The sequence below is a fragment of the Heloderma suspectum genome, chromosome 1 (assembly GCF_057233095.1).
Source record: "Heloderma suspectum isolate Gila_16-S chromosome 1, 16-S_ref, whole genome shotgun sequence".
Classification (NCBI taxonomy): domain Eukaryota; kingdom Metazoa; phylum Chordata; class Lepidosauria; order Squamata; family Helodermatidae; genus Heloderma; species Heloderma suspectum.
This window is the reverse complement of record NC_139458.1, coordinates 370501243-370523950: the sequence shown is the minus strand read 5'-3', so window position 1 is coordinate 370523950 and position 22708 is coordinate 370501243. Positions and strand designations below refer to the sequence as shown.

The 22708-nt window shown below is 44.4% G+C and overlaps 1 protein-coding gene across 2 annotated transcripts; it reads right to left on the bottom strand.

Moving 5' to 3' along the window:
* Positions 1-487: 487 nt before the first annotated feature.
* PIGM (phosphatidylinositol glycan anchor biosynthesis class M) lies at positions 488-21739 on the bottom strand. 2 transcript variants are annotated; one of them, XM_084828211.1, is made up of 2 exons: positions 21596-21739; positions 488-17802 (listed from the first exon to the last, which is right to left on the bottom strand). In XM_084828211.1, the coding sequence occupies exon 2, from the start codon at positions 17689-17691 to the stop codon at positions 16330-16332; it is 1362 nt and encodes a 453-aa protein (XP_084684337.1). In that variant the 5' UTR covers positions 17692-17802; positions 21596-21739; the 3' UTR covers positions 488-16329. The 2 variants fall into 2 exon arrangements, with proteins under 2 accessions (XP_084684337.1, XP_084684336.1); XM_084828210.1 differs by having other exon boundaries at positions 18500-21733.
* Positions 21740-22708: the final 969 nt, after the last annotated feature.

Genomic DNA, 22708 nt, shown 5'->3' with positions numbered 1-22708 from the left:
GTTGCTTGTACAGGTTTCTCAGAAGACAGGTAAGGTGGTCTGGTACTCCCATCTCTTTCACAATTTGCCACAGTTTGTTGTGATCCACACAATCAAAGGCTTTAGCGTAGTCAATGAAGCAGAAATAGACATTTTTCTGGAATTCTCTTGCTTTCTCCATGATCCAGCGAATGTTGGCGATTTGATCTCTAGTTCCTCTGCCTCTTCGAAACCCAGCTTGTACTTCCAGTAGTTCTCGGTTCGCATACTGCTGAAGCCTAGCTTGTAGGATTTTGAGCATAGCCTTGCTGGCATGTGAAATGAGCGCAATTGTATGGTAGTTTGAACATTCTTTGGCATTGCCCTTCTTTGGAATTGGGATGTAAACTGACCTTTTCCAGTCTTGTAGCCATTGTTGAGTGTTCCAAATTTATTGGCATATTGAGTGCAGCACTTTAACAGCATCATCTTTTAGGATCTTAAATAGCTCAGCTGGAATACTGTCATCTCCACTAGCTTTGTTGTTACTAATGCTTCCTAAGGCCCACTTGACTTCACTCTCAGCTCAAGTTCAGTGACCACACTATCATGGCTATCAGGGACATTAAGATCTTTCCTGTATAGTTCTTCTGTGTATTCTTTCCACCTCTTCTTAATCTCATCTGCTTCTGTTAGGTCCCTGCCTTCTTTGTCCTTTATCATGCCCGTCTTTGCACAAAATGTTCCCTTGATATCTCCGATTTTCTTGAAGAGAACTCTAGTCTTCCCCATTCTGTTGTTTTCCTCGATTTCTTTGCACTGTTCATTTAAGAAGGCCTTCTTGTCTCTCCTTGCTATTCTCTGGAACTCTGCATTCAGTTGGATATATCTTCCCGTTTCTCCCTTGCTTTTCGCTTCTCTTTCCTCAGCTACTTGTAAAGCCTCCTCAGACAGCCACTTGGCTTTCTTGCATTTCTTTTTCTTTGGGATGGATTGAGTTGCTGCCTCCTGAGCAATGTTACGGACCTCCGTCCATAGTTCCTCAGGCACTCTGTCTATCAGGTCTAATCCCTGAAATCTATTCCTCACCTCCACTGTATCATAAGGGATATCATTTAGGTCATACCTGAATGGTTTAGTGGTTTTCCCTACAGTCTTCAATTTAAGCCGAAATTTTGCAATAAGAGGCTCATGATCTGAGCCACAGTCAGCTCCAGGTCTTGTTTTGACTGACTGTATAGAGCTTCTCCTTCTTTGGCTGCAAAGGACATAATCAATCTGATTTCGATATTGACCATCTGGTGGTGTCCATGTGTAGAGTCGCCTTTTGTGCTGTTGGAAAAGAGTGTTTGCTATGATCAGCGTGTTCTCTTGGCAAAACTCTATGAGCCTTTGTCCTGCTTCATTTTGTACACCAAGGCCATGCTTGCCTGTTATCCCGGTGATTTCTTGACTTCCTACTTTAGCATTCCAATCCCCTATGATGAAGAGGACATCTTTTTTTGGTGTTAGTTCTAGAAGGTGTTGTGGGTCTTCACAGAGCCGATCGACCTCAGCTTCTTCAGCATCAGTGATTGGGGCATAGACTTGAATTACTGTGATGTTGAATGGTTTGCCTTGGATTCGTACTGAGATCATTCTGTCGTTTTTGAAATTGTACACCAGTACTGCTTTTCCCACCCTTTTGTTGACTATGAGTGCTACTCCATTTCTTCTAAGGGATTTTTGCCCACAGTAGTAGATATAATGGTCACCTGAATTAAATTCGCCAATGCTTGTCCGTTTTAGTTCGCTGATTCCCAAGATGTCAATGTTCAATCTTGCCATCTCATGTTGACCACCTCCAGCTTACCTTGATTCATTGATCTTACATTCCAGGTTCCTAAACAATATTGTTCTTTACAGCATCGGACTTTCTTTTCACTACCGGACACGTCCACAGCTGAGTGTCCTTTTGGCTTTGGCCCAGCCGCTTCACTCTTTCTGGCGCTACTTGGAAATTCCCTCTGCTCTTCCCCAGTAGTATATTGGACACCTTCTGACCTGAGGGGCTCATCTTCCGGCGTCATCTCTTTTAGCCTTGTCATACGTTCCATGGGGTTCTCTTGGCAAGAATACTGGAGTGGGTTGCCATTTCCTTCTCCAGTGGACCACATTTTGTCAGAACTCTCCACCATGACCTGTCCGTCTTGGGTGGCCCTGCACGGCATAGCTTATGGCTTCACTGAGTTACGCAAGCCCCTTTGCCACAACAACAACAGCAGTGATCCATGAAGGGGACATGCGCTATACAAACCTGAAACTCCCCAGAATACTCCGTACATCCAGTGAAGTGGGCTGTACTCCACAAAAGGTTATGCCAGAATAAATGTGTTAGTCTTTAAGGTTCTGTAAATTTTGGGGTTTGTTTTCATTGTTAATACGGTTTCTTTCAAGTTGATGTTCATGCAGAAGATGGAGGCATATATGTGGGACACATGAGGATGTTCTTCAAAATGTTAATGTTTAGTATGTCAGCAGATTTAGTGTCAGCAGGCTTCCTCCCCAGAGGAATCTCTGTAAGATACATCTTCAAGTGGGATATTGGGTGAATCTTGTCACTAGTGCACATGCATGTAAATGAGTGCACACAGGCAGCATGCAATGTACAGTTGGCTATTCTACATGCTAGAGAGGCTTATTATGAACATAGTGGAAGATAATTTTGTTTTTCTAGTATAAAATGTCTTTCATTACATTTATGAACTGCCTTTACCTTCTGCCTTTCCTCCAGGAGCTAAAGATCTCCCCATTTTTTATCCTCACAACCATCCTGTAAGGTAGGTTAGGCTGTGAGCAAGTGACTGGTCCAAGGTCAGCCAGTGAGAAATGGGAGGCATTTGCTGGTCCTCCCCTGGCAGCAAACTGTCATGTCTGCCTGTCCTGGTTAGCTGTTGTATCTGAATGAGGCAGTGAGGACGTCTGTCTGTCTGTCTGTCTCTCTCTCTCTGTGCATTATTTGCATGATTGTTGTCCATTGTGTGTGCATGCACGGACAAATGTTGCCTGTGAGTTTAGAATGAGGGGCAGAGAGGGCCTCTGCTAGAGATGGCTAGCCCCTGGGCCCATCATGGCCTTGATCTGGTCCTGGTATTAAGTACTTTAACTATGACTCCTAAGCATATTTGAAACATAACTGCTAAATAAAAAGCAACACAAGAATCTTATACCATTCATTATTACCAGTTGATCTGTTAATACACATACTATGAACAGATGTTACCTAGTCCACTCTGTCTTCCAATTATCAATACTTGCATTCATAATACTGAATTCATATTACACCCAATAAACAATGAGGGGCCATCCTATCCTGTACTCTGATATTCCACTAAGTTTGGTCATTATAAGCCATGTCCCAGATTCTAGTAAGCCACTGATCTAAAGATGGGGGTTAATCTTTTTCCACCTGTGACTAATGGCCATGCAAGCTGCTGTCAACAAATAGATTATTATCTCCACATCTTCCTGCAAAACCATATATTTTACACAGAAAAACCATACAACTACCAGGTCTAGAAGGCTTACATATCCACTGATGTTTTCAATTTCCTTTACAATGGATACTCAGTCATCATTTTATCCCTAAGCATCCCCCCAAATATGTGTTTTATTAGTTTGGTGTTGACCACATCTCCAACATTGTTCACTTGCATTGTCTGATTTAAACTTAATGGTGTCAAATACCACCTAAACAGGATTTTATGGAAGCTTTCTTTAAAATTTATACATCAAGTTCTCTGTGGGATATGTACCCAAATCCAGTTTCAGACTTCTTGTGTTATTTTCCTGCTAAAGTCACCTTCCCATTTATTCTGATGTGACTTTCTTATGTAATTCAAATCCCTGCCATAAAACCACAAAAGATAAACAGAGAAGGGAGCAAGTCAAAACACACACACACATCACACACATGCCAAAGAGCCAGCAATTCAAAAGAAGCAGCCAACCATAAAAAGCGTGCCTCAAAAGAACAGTTCCAACCACCTATTCCGTAAGCATGTTTCATGCTGTGGTGCAGCAGGATGGTGCCAGAGCTAAAAAAAACTATCAGTCACCAAAACAACTCCAACACTTTATTCAGCAGTGGCCACCAGCTGGATAGCTGATGGGACTGTCCAGAGGTTTTTATCTTTCTCTAAAGAGTGAGAAGGAACATAGAAGGAGGCTCCTGGGCATAGACCGTGAATAGCTTTCAAAGCAGGAAAGGAAATGAGAGGGAAAAGTGAAGCCATTCCACCAGTCTTGCTGAAAGACCACTCCAAATGAAGCCTCTTCCTCCATCCCCCATCACCACCAGCAGCCATTCCAGCAGGCTGTACAGCGGGAGCCCTTTCGCTCTAGGAGATGAGAGCAGGAAGAAGGGCCATTCCACCAGCCCTGCTGAAAGATGGCTTAATTTTTCCCTCTGCCCTCCCCTTCCCTTTTTCCTTGTGTGTCATGTCTGTTTTTAGATTGTAAGCCTGTGGGCAGTGACTGTCTTGTTTTAGTGATTACATGTAAGCTGCTCTGGGAGGTTTTTTTGACTGAGGAGCGAAATAAAAATACTTTAAACAAACAAACAAATATATTAACTTATAAAGTTTTGCGGGAGAACCCTTTAAGTTCATCAGGCCTCTGTAAAGCATACCCTTTTCTCCCCACCCCCCTTGAATGGGCCCTGAATGTGATCTATGTGGGGCTGCCTTTAAAGATAGTTTGGAAACTTCAATTGCTACAGAACACGGCAGCAAGAAAGCTCGTGGGGCTGAATTGTTTGGAGCATGCTATACACCCATTCTGTACTAGTTAGACTAGCTGCCTATTTGTTTTCAGATCCAGTTTAAAGTGTTGGTTTTGACTGTCAGAGTTCTAAACTATTTGGATCTAGACTATCTGAAGGAATGCATGTACTTGTATGAGCCTGCCTGAGCTCTGAGATTAGACTTGGAGAAGGCCTTGCTCTGTGGGCCATCAATAAGAGATATTAGGTTGATGGGCAATAAGGATAGGGACAGGGCCTTCTCAGTGGTATCCACATATTTATGGAATGCTCTCCCCCAGTAAGTACATATGGCCCCATCACTGGGGATGTTAAAAAGAACTCTTAAGATGTTTTTATTGAAATCCACTTTGCATTGTTTTGTCTTAATAACATTTTAACTGCTAATTTTAAGGGGTGTAATGTGGATTTCAATCTGAACTTATATGTTTTATGTTTACTGTGTATACAACCTTGTGGGAGCGGTTGCCCTGAAAGGCAATTTATACATCTTTTTTATTTATAAAAAATATTAAAAATGAGTATCCAAGTTCAAACCATGCAGAGGTACCAAATAAACACTAAACTACAGGGCTTGGTTCAGATGAAATAGAGACACAAAGCTTGATAACATCACTATCCTGATGGCACAAAACTTTAAATAAGAATTCTCAGAAACTTGTTAGTAACCTAGCAGGTGTACTCTGAACTAATTGAACTGGTAGCTGCAGGGAACGTATTTCACCAGTGCTTAAACAGCTGCACTAGCTGCCGGTCTGTTTCCAGGCGCAATTCAAAGTGATGGTGAATACCTTTAAAGGCTTAAATGGTTGGAAAAATGGGTATGGGAAGGACCCCCTTGTAAGACAGGAGCCTACCTGAACCTAGTGCTCATGATCAGAGACCCTACTTGGAGTCTCACCCTTTCTCGTAAGAGTGTGTGTGTGGTGGGGAAGAGCCAGTTGTCAAGCCTACTTAGAATCTTAATTTTATTTTATTTTATTTATTTCTAGACTGCCAAAAAGCTGAAGCTCTCTGGGCAGTTAAAAAAAAAATAAAACCAAAAAGCGCAGGATAAAATAATATAAAATATTCAAGCATTAAAACCACAATATAACAAAACAACCAGAATAAAACCTAGCAGGAATGCAGAGATTTAAAATACAGATTTAAAACACCAAAGTTAAAAGACTAGGAAGCTAAAATGTTATAATGCCTGGGAGAATAAAAAGGTCTTCACCTGGCGCTGGAAGGAATACAGTGTAGGTGCCAGGCAAACCTCTTTAGGGTTCCATTCCACAGCTCCTGGGTGCTCCTAGGGAGCTCATTCCACAGCTTCCGGGGTGCCGCAGCAGAAAAGGCCCTGTTCCTGGTAGCCACCCACCTCACTTCCTTTGGCAGGGGCTCATGGAGAAGGGCCGCTGAAGATGATCTTAGGGCAGGGACATATGGGAGGAGGCGATCCTTCAGATAACCTGGCGCCAAGCCGTTAAGGGCTTTGAATGTTAATACCAGCACTTTGAATTGGGCCCAGAAATGGACTGGCATCCAGTGCAGCTGGAAAAGTACTGGCATAATGTGATCTCATTGGTTCGTCTCTGTAACAATGTTGCTGCCCTATTTTGGACTAGCTGAAGGTTCCAGACCGTTTTCAAAGGCAGCCCCACGTATAACGCATGGCAGTAATCCAGAAGAGAAGTTATCAGAGCATGGATAACTGTAGCTAGGCTATCTCTGTACAGATAAGGGCGTAGTTGGTATACCAGCCTAAGCTGATAAAAAGTGCTCTGTGCCACTAAGTTCACCTGTGCCTCAAGTGACAGTTCTGGGTCCAAGAGCACCCCCAAACTACGAACGTGATCCTTTAGGGGGAGTGCAAACTCTCCAGAACAGGTTGAATATCACCTAGCCGGGCAGACGAACCACCCACTAACAGTACCTCCGTCTTGTCTGGATTGAGTTTCAGTTTATTAGCCCTCATCCAATCCATTACCGTGCCCAGGCCCTGATTCAGAACAGCCACTGCCTCACCTGGGTTTGATGAGAAAGAGAGGTAGAGCTGAGTGTCATCCGCATAGTGATAGCACCTCAGCCCACACCTCTGGATAGCCTCCCCCAGCGGTTTCATGTAGATGTTAAACAGCATGGGGGATAAAACAGAGCCCTGTGGAACCCCATGGCATAATTGCCATGGCACAGAGCAGTAATCCCCCAGCACCACCTTCTGGAGTTGGCCATCCAAGTAGGAGCGGAACCACTGCAGTGCAGTGCCTCCTACTCCCAACCCAGACAAATCTATCCAGAAGGATACCATGGTCATGGTATTGAAAGCCGCTGAGAGGTTGAGGAGAATCAACAGGGTTGCACTCCCCCTGTCCCTCTCCCAGCAGAGGTCATTCCACAGGGCAACCAAGGCAGTTTCCGTTCCAAAACCAGGCCTGAAGCCTGATTGGGATGGATCTAGATAATCTGCTTCATTCAAGAGTGCCTGGAGCTGTCCTGCAACCAACCCAGATTAAGCGTGTGTCCTTGTACATATGTTGGGCCAGTGAAGTGTTGGGGCAGCCCCATGGTTGTCATGGAGGCCATGAAGTCCTGAGCCGCCACGGATACAGCGGCCTCGTTATAGAAGTTGAGATCCCCCAGGACCATCATCCTAGGGGACCTCAACACCAAATCCGAGACCACCTCCATCAGCTCAGGCAGGGAGTCTGATGGGCAGCGGGGCGGGGGTTACACCAGCAGAATCCCTAAGACAAAGGTTGAGGAAAACATCCTTGCAACTCCCTTGTGGGAGTGGGAGGGAGGAGGAGGAGCTGAAAGAGAATGAGTCAGAACTCCTTCCCTTCCAATGCCTGTGGATTCATGCAGCCAACATTGTGGTCTGTTATCATGTGCACTGGCCTTCCCATAAGGTGACTCAGTAGCATCACAATTTAATACGTAATTCCAACACACAGACTGAAGTTCATAATAAACTCACAGGTGCAGTTTCTCTTAGTGTGGGACAGTTAGGACAAGCTTCAGATCAATACATAATTTAAGTTATTCACACAACCACATGCAGTAGATCAGGTCACACAACGACATCAGGTTTAAAATACTAATATGTAGTTGAAGAAGAATGAAACTCCAGAACAGGGTTCTTGTAATTGTAGATATCCATCCATCCATCCATCCATCCATCCATCATGCTAAAGAAGTAAAGAAATTACGGGTTTCTCAGAACAAATGGCATATCTTACACTCACACTGGCAGCAATGTCAAGGTAGCAGTTATGTCCAAATGTTCCCTACTTTTCTAAAAGCCTTAGCAGAAAAAGAATAAAGTTGCTCTAAAAAGGTGTGTGGGGGGGACTACAATTATCAGAAGGTGGCTGGGGCTCTTAGCTGAAAAAAAAATGTTTGGCTTTAACCCTATGCACATTTTCTTGGGATTAAGGCCATTTGAACTCAGTGGGACTTGTTTCTGAATAAACATGCATAGGATTGCCCTGCACGGCACACTTACTTGCAAGCCCTTCTGTTTGGAATAAACATGCTTAGGCTGCAAAGAGCAGAGAAGTGGTTTTTGTTATAAAGTCTACAACGTCATTTTATAAAGAGTCTGCTTCTATTAGTATGAATGATAAATGAACATTCCCCCTTCCATAAAATGAATATTGAAAGAAACAAAGGATCTTGAAGAATGAGCTCATGGAATTTCACTGAGAATGCTGAATTTAAAAAGTGATTGATCATTTGCAGCATTGCCTATCCCACAAAACACCAGGAACGGTTATGATGAGTCTCTATTATTCAACACAATGCCTCAAGTTTGTCTTTCAAACATCCAGTGAGATCACAACTGACTAGATAATTACCATCTTTCTAGCATCCAGCTCATCATTGTATTTAATTGGTACAATGCACTGCCTCTGGTATTTGGGTTCAAAAATGAGACTTTGGGATAACATCAACGTATCAGATTTCTGCTTGTATTTCTACACTATATTAACAGAGAGCTTCGGCTATTGGGCGGTATAGAAATGAAATGTATAACTAACTAACTAACTAACTTGGCCAGTAAGAGAAGGTCTGCTTCTGCCAATTCTTGGATCTAGGTCAAGGGTGCAGAACCTGACCCACCCCGCCATGGCCTTAATTGCGGCCCCCAGGTGTCCTGACCCTCCTGCCACTGCTTATGCTGAGAGGATACTTGGGGGGCAGGGTGGAGAAAAGGCTCTCCACTCCTTCTCCCAGAGATCCTCATACAGATCCTCAAAGACATTGCTATTTTCCTGTTACCAGTGAGAAAAGAGCAATCTATATCAGAATTGCTGGTGTGTGTGTGTGTGTGCGCGCGCACGCGTGCACATGCTTGTGTGGCCACCAACTTGAGGCAGCATCACATGTGGCCCTTGGGGCTGGAAAGGTTGTACAGCCCTGATTTAGGGCATGATTCAGCTTAATTCCTATTAAGATGAATGGGAGCTGCCAATAATACTACTATGCCCTAGCACAGCTCCCATTCATTTTGATGGGATTTGCACAGGAAACTTGCCAAATTGTTCCGCTAGTAAATACACTTGTTTGCTTGTGCAGTCTGCACAAACTATTATATATTGTTGTAATTTTATTTCCTTCTTCAGTTCAAGTGACCTCTTGATTGATACTCAAGAATATAGCTGGTTACAGATGGAGATTTATTGGTGAAATCCAATACTGTCCATCTGCCACTGGAACAGACCGCCCCCCCCCAGCATCCCCCAAACCTCGGGGACCCTCCAGAACAGATTTGGGAGGGTGTGAAGGGAAGGCCTGTTGTGCAACATTGGATGTTGCCCATTAGCTCCTAGATAGCAGCAAGAGAGCAACAAATTGGCAAATTCATTTGAAACCAAGCTGAACAAAGTATGTTCATAGGAAATGTCCTTGATAAATTTTAGGAGACATGAATAATAATAAATTCTTCTCTAATTAGAAGTTGTTTAGCTCTCAACTGCAGTTACTTTGATCTAAGGCTAAAGCATTTATCAGTGAATGGAAGTATCTACTTATGCCTATTTACAGGCTGGGATATAGAAGCGCAAAACTTTCTCAAATGCCTGATATTGATTATTCCCATTTTACCCCAGTCGCCTTTTGGAAAAAAGTAGAAGAAAATGCCCAGAAGAACCAAAAATGTTACTATTATGTATAATTACTTTGGGTGCGATCCTATGCATGGATGGTTGGGAAATGCTGGGAGTTGTAGGATGTAATGTCTAAACATGCATAAGATAACACCCTTAGCTTGTATAATGCGCTTGAAGAAAATGAAAAAAGCCAACCTTCCTGTAATTAGATAAGGCCACAATGAAGCAGAGTGGCCTTCCTGACCATCTGCTCCCATCAGTAGTACATGCCCTGGTCTCCTCTCGTTTAGACTACTGTAATGCGCTCTACGTGGGGTTACCCTTGAAGATGGTTCAGAAGCTGCAGCTGGTACAGAACGCGGCAGCTCGCCTGATTAAAGGCAGCCACCGGTGAAATCACATCACTCCAGTGCTGAAGGAGCTGCACGGGCTACCAGTTGTTTTCCGGACCAAATTCAAGGTGTTGTTTTTGACCTTTAAAACCCTATATGGTTCCAGCCCAGCCTATCTCAAGGAGTGCCTCCAGCAACACCAGACAGGCCGCTCAACAAGATCAGCCTCGGATGGCCTTCTCTCTGTCCCATCAGCCAGGACAGCTAGGCTAGTGAGGACGGGTGAGAGAGCCTTCTCTGTGGTGGCCCCCACTCTGTGGAACTCCCTCCCTAGGGAACTCTGCCATGCCCCCTCTTTAATGAGCTTCCGCCGCGCATTAAAAACGTGGTTGTTCAGGCAGGCATTTGGGGTGGGATAGGGTAATTTTAGAAATGTGATGTTTTTACTGTTGAATTTTATTGTTTGAACTGTTTTTATTGTTGTACATCGCCCAGAATGGCTGCGTGACCGGCCAGATGGGCGATTAATAAATTTAATAAATTAATAAATAAAATAAAGAGTTAAACATGCTTAAGTTCAATGGGAGAATACTCCCTTTCATGGGAAAACACTAGGGATAGAGGACAAATTAGTTTGACTTGCATTTTAGCACAAACTTACCTAACTGGTATTTCCCAAACCAATATGCAAACTGCAACACAGTTGTATGTTGATATTCACACTTTCCTGAATTTGTATTCAATGGCACCTGCAGAGCTAATAATTTGAAACTTGGCATCTATAACCTACCTGATGCGGTCTATAATTGTGCAAAATTTCAAACCAATCCGACACAAATTGCCACAGATACAAGTGCTGAAAATGGACAGGTAAGTAATTTTTACTCGAGCTGCAGCTCAGCACATCATATATTTCTTTCAAATTCTGGAGAAAACTACTGATATGCTTTATTCAGGTTTGTTGAGGAGGTTGCATTTTATTGGTTTAGTGAAATTCTGAGCAGCGGTTTAAAAATTATCAAGGTTTTTCCTGCATCATGAAAGCCTATGGCAGCAACTGTTGGCAAAGTTATGTCAGGCATGCTCAGTGTCACTCTGAAGCTAGAATACTGCCAGTACACTCCAGTGTTTTGAATTCTGCTGTTCTTGTCAGTCTCCTGACAATGTGGGAAGAGTAGCACATAACTGTCAACTAAGATAAGAATGATGTAATTTTGAAGGCTGAGGGACTCACTCTCACTGATGAAGAGAGGGAGAAAAAGGAAAAAATTATGCAGACTTACTTAGAAGCATGCTATTCTGAACATACAAGGACATATCTATTCTTTTGTATACATCTCAGTTAATGACTTGTTTGTATTTTATTTTTAGTTCCTGTTTTCCCCCCACAAAACTGTAAGAAATCTCCTTTTAAAAACCTAGCAAAATTCACTGATAAAAAATCCAGTTGGTTTAAGACCAGAGTTAAGGTTATCTTAACGTGACTCAAGCTCACAATGCCAGGAAATTGGAAGCATAGGCTGATGTCGTAACAGACATGAGCCATGATTATAATTATGTTGTGCAATGTCACAAATTGTGCTTGCTTACAAGCAATGAACACGTATGGGTCAACTCACAGGCGAATTCTTCTAGAAATACAGTAAGGTTCAGCTGCTTCATAACGCAATACAGGACTAGGACAACATGGGGCATCTTTGCTAGTCTCAGGCACTCCGTCCAATCTATCTGGATTTGGGTCTGAAAGACTCAGGAAAAGTGTGAGTGTATGGAGGGTAAACTGTATGCAAGGACAATTTGTGACATTGTGTTACTGATCACAGTGGCACATCTGTTAAGGCATCAGCCTAAGCTTCCAATTTTGTTGCTTTGTGGAGCTTGAGCCACCACGATATCACTTTGACTCTGGACTTAAACTGGTAGGTTTTTGATCATTGAATATATAATTACCTCAACACAACAACACTTTTGCCCTAGCCTTCCTTGGTGCAAATCATGACCTTCTGGTCTGTGTTCTTTCCTCAGGCAGATGCAATCGACTTACACTTGTCTCTGCAGCTGAACTGAGGCTAAGCCATGTGGGTCAAGGCCTGACATAGGCCTCACCCCCAAAACTTGCTCTCCAAATTTCGAGGCCAAGGAATCCCATTCCTTGGGAGATTTCCCTGTCCCTTGCTTTTCTCATAATGACTGGAAGCTGCCAGTCATTGTGACAGTACCAAGGAGGCCTCAAATGCCCAGGACGCTTCCTGGGTGTAGTGTGCCCTGGCCAGCCTTGATAGGGCGCTGGAGATTAAGGATGGTGCCACCCCCTATGCCCTCCCCCAACATCTCCCTAACCACAACTGCTGCTGTGGGTCAGAGGCTCCTTTGCAGATATTTATTTATTTCTGTACTTCTAGCATGCCCTCTATCAGCAACATCTCTCCCTCTCCCCCTTTTAAACACTGAATCTGAGGAAGAGTTCTGTGAAACCCAAAAGCAAGCTTGCTACTTAGTGCTTTCTAGCTGGAAACTAAAAAAATTAGTAGGCTACTGTTCCTATAGAACTGTAAAGGGAAGATACAAAGGCACATCAATCAAGTGCTTTTATATAACATTATTGTCATAACTAAGGTGCTGCATGTATTTTAAGCGCTTTTTAATATTGTCATAAGATATAACAATATACCAAAATGAGGTTTATTTACCCAATGTCATATATGAAAGCAAGATACATGCACAAGCATCATGTTCGTTACTGTACAAAACAGCCTTTACTCTGAGATAATACAATTCAAGAGATAAATCAATGACAATATAAGAAAGCACAAAATAGGATAAACTGAGGCATATACACCATTCCTAGTCTATTCATACCCTTATGACAACAGCCTGTTTTAAAAGCCTACAGCAAATAATTGCAGTGCAGAATTAATCGCACCCTGATATGTGATGGACTCTCCCCCACCAATATTTTAGTCGTAGTTACAAACCACAAATTATGGTACCATACTGATTTTGATTTAGGTAAGGGTTCAGTCCTGGAATTCTTTTTATCACCAGATTGAGCTGTAGAAAAAGTTTTCCTTATGAGTCAATAAATAATTGGGGTAACGAAAATGTTTAGAAACTATAAATTGATATATTAATTATATGAATAGCAAAATTGAGTTAGGACCTGTATGGTCATATATCCAGAAAAACAAATGCATATATTTAGAATCCATCTTATCTAGGAAGATGGGTATATAGGTCTCCTTCCTTATGTTTACTCTCACAGGAATTTTTAGGAACAATGGAGTAATGGGACCCCTAATTTATGCCAGAACTAAGCTATATTAAAGATGACTTCAATATAGAACTTGTATAAAAATGCTCTGATTTTGAGGCAAAGCAGCTGTCTGGGATATGAGCTCACTACCCTTGTGAAGCTGTCAGGTGGAAGTTTTATATAGAACTGAGGTAAGATTTCTTGAATTTAGAAAAGTTCTCCTTTTAAATTTAAAATGTGTAATCATTAATAATAAGAATGTGTAGGAAATACTGGGTTGTATCCAGTGGTATCATTCCACTGACAGAAGCAATTCCATCAGCAAAATCAGAAGGGGGGCAATTCCCCCACATGCCCTTAAAATCTGCTATGGAAGGCTGAGAAACCCCTTGGAGCAGATTTTTGGGTAGTGTGGAGGGGCCCAGGGGGGAAGAGAGGGAGAAAGGCCCATCATGCTAGTGGACTTCCACTAGTGTGATATTGGATTTAACCCACTATTTATTATCTTAGATTATTTTATGCTTTGTTGTCTACTTTATTGGTATATATAGATTAATAAAAGAGAGAAATAGTTCCAGAGATTCCTACATACTAATTTTTGTTATCACAATAACCTGAACTGAATCCATCAGAACAACTCTAGGTGTATGCTTTGCTGAGCATTTTAATCAGCTGTAGGGAGTTAATGGGTATCCTAAGGCTTCCTAAAAACTAAACTATACATTGATAACACTAACAAAGGCACATCCATAACAATGCAACAGAATCTTCAGCGATCAGCATTCTCTTCTGTGTGTGATACGGCTTGTCTGTGCTGGTCTCTGTGATCAGGTAAAGTTCATACCCAACTTTTGACTGTTATACGTAAAGATATCCGTGTTTCAAATATTTCTGAGTAATCAGCATGTCTTTGGCTCCATGTGCACCAAATTTCAGCTTTCTGGGTGACATTAAACATTTGGAAGTAAATCATGTCGTTCCCCCCCCCCCTTTGGCGGAAAAGGTATACACCATCTCCACATCAAGGTTGGCAACTTCAGGAGGTCTGTGGGCCATTTTCACACCCCCTGGACTCCCTGTGGACTGCAACCCCCCCCCCCCGCCCCAGTGCCTAAAACAGGGGAATTGTTTTTTAAATATTAAAAATAAAAGCAAAATGGTGTCTGGAGCTGCTACAAAACAGTAGCAGGTATGGAACACCAAAAAGGTCAAAATTAGCTTGTAAACAAATTATTTTAACCCTCTTGGAGCTCCATAGAAGCTCTGGATGCCATTTTGTTTTAATTTTTATTTCTTTAGATTTTTTTTAGGTCCCCCTGAATTTTTGGAGTGGAAGAGGCTGTATGTTGCTTACCCCTGTTCACATTCAGGTTTTTCTAGTAAACAGGGTCAGGGTGGCTTGGACCAAACCCTAGGGCTCAAGATAGTTAGAAACTACCCTAACAATTCAATATTCTCAGTAAGTCAGTGAGGCCTGGGTGTCTTTACGTAGAACTATTGTAAGACAGATTATCCCACGTTTTTGAGGGGACAGAGTTTTTGGGAATCTTTCAACCTACTCTACCCACAAGCATCTATTACCTGCAAACCTGTCCCCCCCACCTTGAAGTTTACTCTGCCCAGCCAGATGGGATCAACTTAGACTCCCCTATATTCCCTCACATAATGGCTGCTGCTTGTCATAGCTACACACCTTTAGCCAACTTTATGCAAAAGACTTCAGTCCTCCCCAGAGTGGCACCTTCCCCTTTATTCTCCTAAGGCAGGGGTGGGAAACATCTGGCCCTCCAGATGTTTTGGCCTAAAACTCCCATTAAGCCTAGCCAGCATAGCCAGTGGTAAGGGATCATCGGAGTTGTAGGCCATAACATCTGGAAGGCCACAAGTTGCCCATCCCTGTCCTAAGGAGCCAGACTTTAGGAAATAGAGGGATTACTTTGTTTTGATTCAACACATCCCTGTTTTAGCAGCTGTATAATGTAAGGAACCAAAAGACTCTTTGTTGTTTTTATAATATAAAATGTGAGGGATGTCACACAACCTGAAGCATGATTAAATACACTGTGGCATTTCTTCTTCTTCTTCAATTAAATAATAGAGCTTGTTTAAAGGTTTTCAAACAACCATCACAGCCAACAGCAGGAGCATATAAACACTGGCTTCACTCAGAAGCCAGCCATTATTTGTGGTTGGCCCCAACTCTTCCACTCCCCCAAGACTTCTTTATGTGCTGGCAGACTCAGGAACCATTATATGTGCTCCCATACCACCCTGGGCTTTGCAGCAAGCAGAAGCAGAGAAAGACTCTCACATCGATTCTGCCTGCTCCAAAGCTCAGCACAATGTGAAAGATTGTCTCTCACCCCTCCTGAGCCCTCTGTGCGTGCCAAAGGATTTGCAGGAGGCAAGAAGAGTTCTCTTATGTCATGCCTGCTTTAAAGCAGGCAAAAGCAGGATGGAAGACCTCCCCTGGGTTCTTGGCAATGAATGGAGAGCTCAGGGGAAGTGATCTGAGTGCTGCTAGACACAGGGGGTCTTGCCAATACCCTTGAACATGATTCTCTTTAGAGGGGTTTAAGAATATCAAGGGCAAAATCAAGCAGCGCTCAGTGTTCAAACAATACAGTACAGTACACGACAGTAAAAGAAGATCCATAAAATGTAACAAATACACAGCAAATGGCATGTTTAAAGTAAACAAAAAGACCTCAATAATCCCTCTCCATACTCAGTATATTCAAAAGGGAGGTTAAAAGTCTCCAAAACAATACTGCAAAAATCATACAAAATACCACTCCTTTAAAAAACTTTCCTTGCTACCCAATCCTTTTCAATGACTAACTCTCAGAGAGTTGCCTACAGGACTACACCTTTGTAGCAAAGCAAGCCTTACTGCTGCTTTATTTTTCTGGTCATATGTGCAGGACTATAGTGAGAAATAATCTGAACAAGGATCATACAGTTGATAAAAAGGAAGACCAAGCCTGCAAGCCAGATGAGCAAGAAAGTGTTCTGCCCTCGAAACTCCAGAAAATATGCAGGGGCCAGCCACACGCCTTGCCCACTAAGCCACAGCAAGAGAAGCAGAGCTGCCCGCTGCCAGGACATTTGCAAACGAGGCATTGCTGGTGGAAGAAGGCATAGGTACCAGAGAAAATACTGGGATGTGCACACTTTGTTAAAACTCACAAAAACAGCAGTGTGCAGGAAACAACAGAAGACAAGATCTCTGTAATAAGCGAAGGAAATTACAAGGAGCAGCAGAAGCTGAGGCAGGAAAGCTGCAAGTCCCAGGACAAAACTCCACTCGCTTTCTGCAGTCAAGTACAGCATGTAGAAATAGGGCGAGAAGTTGTGGCGGATGTCCCTCCTGGTCAAGTGGTAGAGGTAGGTATGCTCCAAAAATTCCCAGCCATAATGGAAATAAAATGCAAGACCCAGGGCACCAAACGTACAACCAGACACCATTCCAAAAAGCAGAACATCACGATTGAGCAGCCTTAAGAAAAGCCACAAGACATCAGCCATGCAACAGACCTTTTGCTTCTTTACAGGGAATGTTTTTCCTGGCTCAGGGTTTCTGTTACTTTGCAAATGAAGAGCTAATGGCAGTGCATAGGTCACAGGGTAAATTTTCATATGTACTGAGAGACCATAAAGAACAGCTGCCTTCACTAAATTTCTCTTTTCCATGTAAAACATGGTGCCAAGCACAAGGACTGCTACAAGAGATTCTGCATTTCCGCGGCTGGACACAGTCATTGGCAGGGGATTCAGAAGCCAGAATGCACAACACCCACATGCTTTTCTACTATCCAGCTCTCTGAGGAGCAGAATGTGGTACATGAGATATGCAGCAACCATATCCCCAGCAACAAAGAGGATCTTTCCATATAGATCAGTAATGTAAATGTTTGGTGTTAAGATCCATCCCAGTAGTGGAGTGTAACGGTAAGTGGCTCGTGCGTAAGGAGATTCCCCTTCGGTGATGTATTTGGCAGCATCTGTGAACACCTGATAATCAATGTCTGTATATTTTACCAACATTGTTTTGTCCTGATAAACTCCATAAAAAACAAGCGCAAGCCTGATTATGAAAGCAATACTGAACAAAATATATTTCCTAAGGAATACAGTAAGAATTTGTTTCTGCAGTGTCTGATGGGATGCCATATTTGGTTCTCCTTGAGAGGGATTAAAATGAGAAACAGATCCCAGTGTTGGTTCAGGCTTGAGCCATCCTTTGATCATGCCAGTGTCTGAGTAAGAAGCTGAAGTCCACCTTTAAGCATTCCTTCCATGCTCTTAAACACACACATATATATAATCCAAAGAGGAACTCTGATTAGGTAGCAAGCATCCCTGTTCAAAAAACGAATATAATTAAATATAGAAAAGGATAGTTAGTATTATTAGCAATTAATTATTATTATTATTTAAAGGGACCTAGTTTAAACAATATTCTTACCCAGTCATTCTCCTTTGTGTGAAGAAGACTGAATGCGTACCGTCCCTGCCCACCTAGTGTACCCATTCCACCTCTGAGACCACGGGACATCCACATGGGTATATAATTTCAATGGGGCATATATGTGCAAAATCCAATGTGCATAGGCCTAGTCTACACAGTTCCAGATTTTATCCAGGCCTACACACACTGAATGTTATGCACATATACCGTACTGAAACATTACAGTCCTGAGGTAAGGCAGGTGCACTTGGTGGATGGGGAGGAAAGTCACTGTCACTATGAAAATGCATGAGGGACTGACTTGCTAAAATCATCATCCAATCCAGGCCAAGGTCCTTTTGAACTGAAACTAACTGCAGAAACTCCAAAACAAAGGGACATAAATTGCATCCATTTGGCATACAACAAAATCCATACCTGCTAGCATGCTAGATCATTCACCCTAACTTTTGTTGTGCAAGGATGTCCTCCCCACTGCTGATCAATTTTTAAAGGGCCAGCATGGCATGGTGGCAAAAGTCCTGTCTGAGATCCCAGCACAGCCCTGAAGCTACTGGGTGTCCTCGGGCAAGTCTCAGGCTAACTTACCTCTCAGTGGTGTTGCAAGACTAACACTCTGACTGGAGCACCTTAAAGAAGGGTGAAATACAAATGTTACTCCAGCTTACTGGAGTAACCTCTCTTTTGATTAATAAGAGAAACTTCTTTGCCTCGTTTTGTTTTGCAAGCAGCTTTGGGAACTTCGGTTGGGTTGGGGGAAAGAGAACCTTAGAAATCTGAGGTTAGTCTGAAGAAACTCAATGCAATTCTACTGTGGAAGCGAAGCACATCTAGGCCCCATCTACATGGCATCGCTTTCACCCTTCACTCCGTTGCAACTGCGCAGCATTGCAGCTTTGAATTAGCTTCTGCTGCGATACACTCACAATTTACTGCAGGCTTCCCCAGCAGACTCTGTGATGCCCTTTTTTTGCCATTATATTTTAATGCGCAGCTATGCAGGCCAATGAGCGTGGGGGTGCGACACTTCAGTGGCTGTTTGTATTTTAGGGGTTCTGTTGCGTCTGTCCGTTCCTCCTTAGGTAAAATGTGGGTGATCTGTGCTCCTTCATTTCCATGCCAACTGTCTGGCAATTCCCCAGCCTGAGTCTCTTGTGATGGTTCACACTCACCCAAGGCATGAGAGGTAAGTGCCTACCCATTGCTCCAAAGTGGTGGCCAGAGCAAAGTTGGTCCTCCCCCAAGACCCCCTCCCCCGTCCCATGGGCACTGGATCCAAAAGCAACCGTTGCAAAGATACGAAGATGCAATAATCTGTGAAAGTGTGATTAAATAAATGAAAACACCTCTCAGTGCCTCTGTAACTGCACAACCGCTAAGGGACGGGGGGAGTAAAGGGGTGTCACAGAGTGACGCAAGCACTACGCACGCTTAACAACATGCCCACTGCAAAATACAAAGTCGGTTTGGGGAAGGGGCAGACAGCTCACAACTGTGGGAAGCCCTCAGCAACCCAAAAACATCGCAGCAAAACACCTCTTTGGAAATCCACATTTTCCGGGAGAAAACCACAGATGGCTGTGAAGTGGTGATTGTGTCATATGTCCTGAAGGACCTCTACTCGCAGCTGTCCTGGATAAAAAGGCTCATGTAGATGGGGCCCTAATCTTGTGAGCTACATGGATAGGAATGCCATTTCCCCAACATTCTGTCACACTCCAGAATGACCCAGAAACAGAAACCATGCCTGGGCTAGTGGGCTATGCAGATGAAAGAACAGACTTTATATTCACTGAGCAGGTGCAGATGAACACCTCCCTTTACTTTTTCCAGTATGTCAATAGCTGCCATTCACGCCTGTGGGGAAAAGCAAGCTGCTGAATTTAGGAATACTGTTGTACTGAGGGAAATCTGTCCTTCATCCTTTACAGTGGATGGCCCAACCCTCCCCAGCAGGCCTTGGCTTGTAACATTTCACACTATATCCCCCAGGGACTCTTGCAAAAAGACAGGGCCACACTGGCATCCCAGGAGGGTTTACTGGTGGCCTGGTACTGCTGTGAAAGGGAGAGAGCGATTACAAGAAATGGCTGCTACAGCCTCCAATCACTCACCTCCCTCTTACTCTGAGAGGTGTCCTGTAAAGATTAGGTCTGCTGGTAAGAATTAGATCTGGCACGCTGGACTGACGGAGAGCAAAGGTGAGCGAGAGGAGGAGGAAGAGCCTGCTCTTACCTGTGTCAGCTGACCTCCTCTTTCTGTTGCCTCATCTTGCTTGACTGCACTCTCCCTCTGGGTGACATGGCAGAGAGAGAGGGCAGGCAAACCAGAGGAGTAGCTGCTCTTTCCTTGCCCTCAGCCTCTGGGCATCACAGCAAGGACAGGGCAAGTGATGGTTTTAGGGAGCAGTTGCCACTCACTCTCATGCCCTCTCTTTTGGGAGGCTTATCTGTTCAGTTGTCCTCTGTCTGGGCAGCACAGCACGGAGGACTGGGCCCACACGGCTTCTTTATGCTAGCTTGCTGTTCCTCAGCATGGAGGGTTGAGCTTCCTGAGTCCAAACATCACTGCTGCCTCTGCTCAGAGAGAGCAACGGTGAACAACTGAGAAGATGAAGTGGCTTCTCCTTCCCTGAGTAGCCACCTCTGCCCACTTGCCTACATTCTCCCTCTAGGCACTGTGGTGTGGAGAATGAGCCCAGGACCCAATCCTCCCTACTATGCCATCGAGAGAGAGAGAGACAGAGAGAGGGGACAAGTGAGCAGTGGGCAGAAGCAGCACCTTGCCTGTGCTGTCTCTGCCATCCCTCTGAAGCAGCCTTCCTCAAACTGGTGCCCTCCAGGTGTGTTGGACTACAACTCCCAGAATCCTCCAGCCAGGCTGGGAGATTCTGGGAGTTGTAGTCCAACACATCTGGAAGGCACTAGGTTGAGGAAGACTGGGCAATGTCCAATTCTCCCCACAAAGCTACCCAGAGAGAGCGCACGCACAATCTGCCACCCGCAGTGACTTGCTCTACTTTGTCCCACGGTGGGGAGGCCTGGGCTGGGCTGATGGGAGGCAGCACCCCAAAAGGATGTTGCTGTGGGTCCTCATAATCTGAAACGAGCCCTAGTGCAGGCTCTTTCTCTAGGCACATGCAGCCTGTTGTAATGACGATCGTTTTACTAGTACATAAGGAATCCTTCCAGCACGAAGTGTGTGTGTGTTGTGGGCGGGCGGGGCAGCCACCTAAGCAAAGTGTTGTGTGAAGGAGGCAGGGTGAAATCCAGCTTGCGTGTAAATGTGGAAAGACTGTCAACCTAGGGCGCAATCCTACACATGTTTAGACAGAAAAATGTCCTACAACTCCCAGTACTCCCCAGCACGCCATGCTGGCTGGGGCACGCTGGGAGTTTTCAGACTTCTTTTCTGTCTAAACATGCATAGGGTTTTGCCTTTAACGGGCGTAATGGAACAGAGGAGGCATCTAGCGGGGGCTGGAAGGAAAATGCCTCCTTCGCCCCTTCTAGGGGATGGAAGTTGGTCAGCTGGGAGGCGGGGAAGGATCTCTCTCTCTCTCGGAGGCACACCTTAGTTCCTGAATGGAGGAGGGGAGGCTGCGTGTGCACATAACCAGCCGGGCTGACTAGGGGCGGCCTTGCCACTCCCCAGAGCAGGGCAGGGGCTGCGTAGGAAGAGTACCTGTGACCCCTCCGAAGTTGACTCAGGGGCCGAACGCGAAGCTCTCCCGGACAGCAACCAATCACGGAAGCAATCCAGCGTTTGCGACACTGAAGAGTCCTCCCGCCTCCATGAAGGGAAACGGAATTGTTGCTGCGCGTGCGCGTTAGCAGGACTGAAGCCGGCGCCTTTGCCCGCCTCCCCGCCGCCCCCCCCCCTTCCACCCCGAGTTGCCGGAGCAGAGAGCATGGATAGCGGAATGCAATCAGGGGATTGGATCACCAAACTAATGCGTTTGCACGACGCAGAGCATGTTTAGAGCCACAAAGATAGGATTGTATATAGTGAGCGGTAAAAGGAGCGCCAATTATTTTTCACATATTTTAGAATTCAACGCCGGCATCGAAAAGCAGACGACATGTAGGCAGCGTGTAATTTCTAAAAAGGGAGGTGCTGGAGTTCAAGTCTGCATGGAAACCAGGGCGTCTGCCTCCGGAACAGGGCTGCGCTTTACAAGCCTTCCCCAGCCTGGTGTCCTCCAGATGTGCTGGATTACGATTCTCAGCATCTGGGGGAACTGGGAAGGGGGGAGAGGTAACCCTTTCCCCCTGTACTATTTTCCTGATGTTAATCCCCCCTCCCCACAATCTCTAATCCCGCAGACTGGGGAGGCCCAGCACCTGCTCAGTTGGTAAATTTGAGCTAGCCACTGTTGTCAGCCCACATCTGCAAAAGGGGATAATAATCGCACATCATGCATGGCTGTTGTAAGGATCTGAAAGACAAACGTATATGAAGTGTTTGGGACACTTGGAATGTGTTCTATAGATACATCATCAAGTCCTTACCAAGGCAATATAAATGTGGCCTCCACAAGGCACAGCACCAGAAATTAGGACTCTCACTCCACAGAGCAAAACTAGCCAGAAAACCACAAAATACTAATAGCAGACCCTTTGTGGTCTCCCAGGGCAGAGCCCATGACCTGCCCCTTCCTCCCCAACAATGCCAGTTTCATGAGGGCCTTCTTATGCAGCTGTAGCTTAGTGAAAAAGCACTGGTTTAGCATACAAGAGGTCACAGATTATATCCTGGGTTATGGTGCCCGAGGGGAAAGGACTGGGAAAGGGAACA

Excerpts from the sequence above, each read along its gene's own strand:
- PIGM (XM_084828211.1), bottom strand. The coding sequence starts at position 17,691 with ATGATCAAAGGATGGCTCAAGCCTGAACCAACACTGGGATCTGTTTCT.